General features: G+C 41.5%; 1 protein-coding gene across 1 annotated transcript in view; it reads right to left on the reverse strand.

Annotated features, from left to right (window-relative positions):
• The window catches only part of LOC110088358 (serine protease 53), a 39,706-nt gene that overhangs the window by 21,136 nt on the left and 10,822 nt on the right, over positions 1-7,748 (reverse strand). The window contains exons 4-6 of the mRNA XM_078378761.1: positions 3,030-3,050; positions 2,059-2,218; positions 952-1,223 (exon numbers count right to left, since the gene is read on the reverse strand). Coding sequence (XP_078234887.1) covers positions 952-1,223; positions 2,059-2,218; positions 3,030-3,050 — 453 coding nt within the window. The remainder of the gene's footprint in view (positions 1-951; positions 1,224-2,058; positions 2,219-3,029; positions 3,051-7,748) is intronic.

The following is a 7,748-nucleotide window of genomic DNA, read 5'->3' on the forward strand; positions in this document are numbered from 1 at the left end:
GAGTCACTAACCATAACAAGTGGCATTGCTATTCCACTTTCTCCTTCTGTTCCAAGGGGGGAGGAACTTTTTTTAAAAAAAAAATGCAAAAGCCCAATTTTTATTTTGGAAGGATCACATTGAGCAGTGAACAAGGCCAAAAGTGGGGCCAAAGACTGAGACTAGCAACAAATCTTACCAATTTGCCTCCAAAGTAACAGCTTCCAGGCATGCAAAACCTTCCTAGTCTGCAAACAAGAGACCCTCTTCCATGCAAAACTGATCAGGGCTGCAAACCGCAGCTGATTTTCAATGCAAATATTCCTGGCCTCTAAATAATGTCTTATCTCTGCCAACCCATCAGTGATTAGAGATTGACAGAAGAAGCTCAGCAGGTCATAGGAGGTACAGTATCGCTATTGGTGGATTAGTTCTGCAGGTTCCCTCCTTCATAGTATTTATTTCTTTGGAACAGTCTAGTTTGCTTCCAGTAAAGAGAAAAAAAAACTGTGCTGTTTATCTACCTCCCACTAGTGCTCAAAGTACTCTCTTAGCAGTTTATAATTTTTATTATGCAGGCTACACATCCACACACACAGCCCAGCAATCTGGGTACTCAATTTACCAACCTCAGAAGGATGCAAGGCTGAGTGAACCTCAAGCCAGCTGCCTGGGATTGAACCCAGGTTGTGAGCAGAGTTTTAGCTACAGTACTGCAGTTTAACCACTGTGCTACAAGGTTCAGACAGTGCAGTTCGACATAGCTTCAGCAGTGTAATTGCTGAAGCTATTTACATTTCCTCAACCAAACTAGTTAACCTTGACCTACATTAGTCCTTTTTCTTAAGTGAATACATTCATGTTTTCGCACGCAAATTATGAACTTACAAACGCTCAAGTGTGGATCCCTTCCTTGCTTCTCATATTAATTTCAGCTTTATAGCCTCCCCCACCTCCCTTGCAGGCACTCACCCCCATATTGGATGTTTCCCCATCCAGTTACCCAGCAAGCCATGCCGTCAGGGAATTCTGTAGACATATAAGGAAGGCACACAGGGAGGATGTACGGGGTATATTTTAGTGGCCTTTGAAGCCTCAACAAGGCAATGTCCCCTCTTGTTCCGGTCCTTCCAAATTCTATGTTGCGAATGACTTGGGTGACAGGGATCATCTCAGCACTGGAAGTTAAATTTCCCAGCTGGTGCTGCCCCAAGGTCACTGTGATATCTGGAAGAGGGTTCTGTCTGAGAAACACACAATGGGCACACATGTGGGTATCCGTGGCAGAAGGGTTTGACTGCCCTCTTGCCTCCCTGGAATCCTAAACGTATTATTTTAATGCACACAAATGCACTATCTCGTAATAAGGAGCACTGTGTTCACAGATTTACACTAATACATGGCATAGATCATCTCCCCTGCACCAAAAATAAATAAATTAACTGTGGACCCCCTTAGAAACAAACTAATGCATTAACAGTTTGACAATACAGCCAGTTTTGGGGGTATACCAATTTAAGGCTGGTATCAGAGGTTGGCAAGCAAGAGCAGATGAACTGCAGAATTCTAAAGATTGTATAGATTTAATAGATTGTAGCTTTCCAGGTTTTTTTTATGCCACACTCCATTCTAAGTGGTAGAAGACTTGGTTACTGATAGTAAGTGCTTTAAGTTACAATATGCGTTGGATCTGCCCTCTGATTGAGAACTCCTCTAAAATCAATTTGCTCCTAGGGCTGAAAAGGGATCTCCAATATTGTTCTTAAAAACTAGGTAGGTAACATACAGCCCACTTGCCCAGGGCAGCCCCCTGGCCAAATTCACCACTGAGCCACTAGAGTGTGCAGTTTTTTTTTTCAGTTCTATAAAACTGTATTGTTGTAAGGAAAAATGTGGAGAGTGGGGGGCTGTGGGAGTGTACGCAGATTTCCAAGGTAATGAAGATGGGGGTGGCAGACCTCCAGAATTTGCCTACACTTGCTCTAAAAGAAAGCCATCCTTGCCACTGCAAACAAACCCTTAAACCCAAAATATTTTGAAAATATCCATCAACATTGCTGCATCTTTGCAGATACTCACTTAAAGCAGTGAGCTGCCGACACTACCCATTGGTCTGACACCAGGGATCCACCACAGAAATGCTGCTTCTTCCAACGGACACTGACCTGCCATGGCCAGGCTCCGGTCTTTGAAGCCTGACCACCCACAATTCGAGAAGACAACACTGGTTGACCACAAACTTGGGGAGAAAGGAAGAATATGGAAGGACATTACAACACAGTTACTGTTCATCAGATCATACTGACTACCTGCTTCCATTTCACAGGGACATGAGTTTTAGTTCCTAAGAGCCAAAGAAACAAAAACAAAGGGTGCAATCAGGCAGGCATTTGTCCCACAGTATGGTCTGGTTTGGGGACTGGCTGGTTTGCTCCTTTTCCTGATGACCACATGATATAGAAGCCATTGCAAACCAGCTTACATCTGATTGACACCTAACCACACGTTTTTGGGTGCCTGTCAGGGGCTACTGTTTGTTTGGAGTTTGGTTTGGTGGTGGTTTTTTTGTAGGGGGTAGTATAAGTTTTTCCATTATGGTTTCACGTTTCTGGCATCAAACCAAAGTGGATGGATCAAGCTGCCCCTTTGGTTAAGCTGCTTAACTATCTTAAGAAATGGAAAACTTCCTTCCTGCTCCCTTGTGGAGGGGAAGGGAGAAGAATCTTTCCATTTCTTTTTCATTGTTGCTAAATTGTTTTTAACCACAATCTTTTTAATTGTTGTTAAATTTGGTGCTGATATGAAGCCTAGTTCCAAATTTGTGGGGGAGGTTGGGCTGCCCCTATTTTAAGAATTGCCTTATAGAATGTTGATTTGCTCTACCAGTGCAAGAATACGGCTGGAGGATCATCTGGAACTGGGATGGTGCAGCAGGGGGGAAAGCATGGAAACTTGTATTCAAATGTTCCTTTAAGAAATACTGTTAAGAACAGGAAATGCTGTTGGATACAAGGACGCAACTCCAGAATTTATTTTGATGGCTTTCTTACCTGAAAATAAATCGTCTGATCCTGGAAAAATATAAAGAAAAGGAAAGAACCCAACATTATAAGCTGAAGAGAGGGATATAATAAAAAGAAAAAATAACATTGTTCCCGCTTGTTACATTACTTTTGCAATACCTTTGTTTCAAAAAAAAACCAAATTAAAGGTTGACTATATTCGCAAAGGCTTTCACAGCCGGGATCTAATGGTTGTTGTGGGTTTTTCGGGCTCTTTGGCCATGTTCTGAAGGTTGTTCTTCCTAACGTTCCGCCAGAGCACAGAGTGCTGTCCTCTGAAGATGCCGGCCACAGAGACTGGTGAAACATTAGGAAGAACAACCTTCAGAACACGGCCAAAGAGCCCAAAAAACCCACAACAACCAATAAAGGTTGACTCATTATTTCTATGCTCCATTTGTTGATCTGTTTGCAGTCTGATGATATCATTTCATCACATTTTTTTTTCATTTTCCCCCTATCAAACTTGGCCCCTAAAGTAACAAAAACTATAACCATAACATAGCATTAAACTCAAGAATGCTACCATAAACCATAATTGCCCATCATTTCCTCAATCATAGGGCTATAGTATTAGAAGGAAGCTTTGAGGTCATCTGGTGCAAACTCTAATAACTAAAGGATCTGTAGGGCAGGGAAGCAATTCCAACATCCCTTACAAATAGTCACCCAGCATTTTAAAGTACCTCCACAATGACTTCTAATGAATTTTCTGATCCTGTGTGCCTTGCAACGTATAGAAGTTCAACAGAAAATTAGGATTAGGGTTGGGATTAAGGTTAGGGTCTAGGGTCAGGGTTAGGGTCAGGTAGTCTTGTATTTCCTGTGCCCACTGACAATTTCATTGTCTTTGGCCACCTTTTGTATGCTCAGAGAAGTCATGATGGCCAACCCATTAGAGCAAGTGGGGCCATTCCCCACCTCAAGTTGAGGCTGCCCACAGCGGTCTTCCTGCCTGCCTACCTACCGTTGTGCCTGCCTTCTAGAAGCATAAGGGTTCTCTGTATTTCTACTGTATGTACAGTATGTATAACTGGTGTAGAATTTGTCGATAGGAAAATAAATGGATTTAGAGCTGCTGTATTTCATGCAAACTAACCAGCAGGGGGCAGCATTGAATATATATTATCACTCCTTTATTTGAACTTTACAAATTTCCATTTCATGAATGAAGCTTTTGGTTCAAGCTGCTGCAAACATTGGCATATGTGATGTGACTATAGTGTATCTTTTGTGCTTTGGAGCAAAAATAAAAAGAGCTGTCTCTTCTATGAAGCAGGCTGAAGAGTCATGCTTGAACTGCTGAGTAGCTCAGTGGTTTAGGTATCTGGCTGTAGAGCCAGAGATTGGGAGTTCGATTCCACCACTGTCCCTCCTTGACAAGGGCTGGACTTGATGATCCATAAGGTCCCTCCCAGCTCTGCTGTTCTAAGATGATGACAATATTAAAGTACACATTCTACAATATAGCCATCTAAAGCATGCTAAACAATGTCAGTTGTTTATAATGTTGTCATACGGCATGTTGTTTTTTGTTGCTATAGACAAAGTCCACCTAGAACAAAAATTGTTCTAGCTAATCTGTAGCTTTGTTCCATTGAGATGTTCACACATAGCCAATGTAACAGTGAGACAGAAATGTATCAAACATTTTCTGATGTATCAGAACGCTAAGGAACAAAAGCGTGATACTCAAATTGTCACCATATTGGCCTCCTTGTGGGAAGGTACTAGAGTTCTCCATAGGTTTAGTAAATACATGATATGTACCGTATTTTCCGTGTATAAGACGCCCCCATGTATAAGACGCTGCCACTTTTCTAATCCAACATTAAGAAATCTAAGTGGGGCTTAACAAGTGCAGGGGGAAAGGGATCAAAGCGCTGTAGGATCGCTTTGATCCTTGCTTTCGCCTCCACTTGTTTTTGTTCTCTCCTCAGCTTACTTCAACCCTCAATTTTTAGTCTATAAGACAACCCTCAATTTTTAGTCTAAAGATTTTAGACAAAAGTATAGTCTTATACATGGAAAAATATGGTACTTGCGACCACCACTAACCCTAGCCTAACCACGCTGCTATATCAAGTTTAATTCTCACTACAATGGAATTTCAGTGATAGTCAGAAAATATCCCAGGTCTCTCTAGTGAAAGTACTCCACCCTCCCATCCTGATGTATGATGGCTAACCTAACCCTAGATAGATGGAATGCTTGGGGCAACAATAAAATATATACCTAAAATTTCCAGCTTAAAAAGGATACCATCCAGGAGATATTAGGAAAGTTTTCCTAGGCAGAAACCTTGGAGAGCTGATGATGGATGGGATTGACATAAAGGTTTGGATCATTAATGATCTGACTCATTCTAGAGCAGAATCTGGACCATCTAAGCAGAAAAGGCCTATCTGGTAAGTTCAGACATGCAAAACACACATGGTAAGTGTTACACAGGTCCTATCCTGAAGACACCTATACATCAGGGGACTTGAAAGGGGAACATTTTACATCACATCTTACATTTGCAGTAAGAACCATGATTGAGAGACAGCAGAGGTAAGTTCAAGATGCCCCCTCATTCTAAACTGTACTGTATTTATATTTAGCACCTTTCATTTCAATTATATTTCATTTCAGTTAAACAAATAAGTAGCTGGGGATGTTAAGAGGGCATGTGCAATGACCACACTTGCCCCGAAGAAAAATAACTCTTACTTATTCAAAGATCATCTTTTATACTCACTGTTTATCCAGAGCAGCATCAGAAGCAGCAACAAGATGGCCACTATTTTTCTGGCCATCACACTAGACTCCTCATTCTTCTCTAAGAACCTCAGCAGTAGGGAAGGAATAGACAAGCACAGAACATGGCTAAATTAATGAAAATGTCCAAGAACTTCCCCCCCAAAAAGGATGCAATAGTTTCTTAAAAGCTGAAAGAACCCAGAATCCAGTTCAAGTTGAGATTGATAACCTCCCCCCCCCAAAAAAATCAGATTCCCTCTTTTCCTAACCATTTACATTCAAATTGACACTAAGAAATGGAATCCCAGCATTATGATTCATTTCCCTTTTTTTAACACACTTGCCAACTCAGAAGGGTCTCTGCACCCTCTGCTTAAACCCACTAACAACTGATACCTTAAATTTGTCAAAATTCAGAAATGCTGGATTTTGGGCTTTACAACTGCTAAATAGCCTTTCTCTTATCACAAAATTTAGCAGTCCTGCTCTCTAGCCAGTGTACTCTAACCGAATCCCCTAAACCTCTTCTTAAAAGAATGGAGACAGACCTCCTACCTTTGGTCTTTACTATATCCCATACAATTTACTCCAACTTGGACTCCTGTGATTACACAGAAAACCCAGAGGCACCAACTCTTATCCCCATTCCCTTCTGTAACCCACTAGATCCCACTGCCCTTCATGCTATATTGTCACCGCTTAATAAAGGCTCTCTATAGGTGTCTTCCCACCTTCACCTTTCCTCCACCAATCATTCAAAAGCTCAAGATGAGCCCTTAATGCTTAAAATGGGAAGGAACCCAAAAGAGGTAACAATGAGTTACAAAAGAAGGTTCACCTCACCTCCCAACAATTGGATAGGGATTAAGGTGGAGAGTAGGTATAGGAAACCAGAGGAAAACAAAATGTGAACAGCTTGAGGGTCTGGGTGGATTCCCATTGGCAGACTTATGAATAGAAGGGGGGGGTGTTCCTGAATGTAAACCGTGATTATATGTACTTATACGGCTAGGCTGCCAAATGACCAGAGGGGTATGTGTAATCAGTTCAACATCTTACATCATAAAACCAGTTCTTACCTGTCCAAGTCCTTTCCTTGTATAAACATTAAACAATCCACATTTAGGACAATAATAATAAAGCTTATATAATCCTAGAACTGCAGAACTGAAAGGGACCCTATGGATAACTGAGTACAGCCTTGGTCAAGGAGACACAGTGGGGAATCAAACCCCCAACCTTAGGCTCCGCAGCCAGATGCCCAGATCACTGAGCTATCCAGCAGTTCTATTTAATTATCATTTAAACGTTACTAAGGAAGAATAAGGCTGGCAAAACATACTTTCAGAAAGACATATTTTGAAGCAAGACTAAGTTCATCTGACTTAGCCTCCAGGACACTCAGTTTGACAAAAAGGAAGTAACAACGAGCATGAGCAACAAATAGGAGACATAGGAGCTCAGTGGTAGAATACCTATTCTGTACATAGAAGGTCCCATGTTCCGTACAGCGATGTTTTCCCGTCCAGCCGTTCCCCACTTCTGTTCATGCTCTGGAGTGAGATTGGCCAGAGCTTCAACTTGGCACCAGCAAGCTCAGAGAGGCCCCCAAAAGGGGTAACAAGTATATACAAATATGAAAGGATTAACGAATAAAACCGAGGAACTATTCGACAAGCCATACAAATACAGATCGACGAATATTTGACAAATCGGCTATATTCGTCAGAAAAACTGATCCGTTTTTATATTCATCCCCATCTCTAATCATAAAGCAAAGCACATTATGTACACATCTTTCTTCAAGTGGGAGGCACTTGAAAAATAAGTGAGGAGCATATTATCTAGTTGGGCTCAATATTTAATAACCTTTAAACTGCAGAGCTGGACGGGACCATACGGATCATTGAATCTAGCCCCTCTCAAGGAGGGCACAGTGGAGAATTGAACTCCCAATCTCTAGCT

The sequence above is a fragment of the Pogona vitticeps genome, chromosome 6 (assembly GCF_051106095.1).
Source record: "Pogona vitticeps strain Pit_001003342236 chromosome 6, PviZW2.1, whole genome shotgun sequence".
NCBI classification, from domain to species: Eukaryota; Metazoa; Chordata; class Lepidosauria; order Squamata; family Agamidae; genus Pogona; species Pogona vitticeps.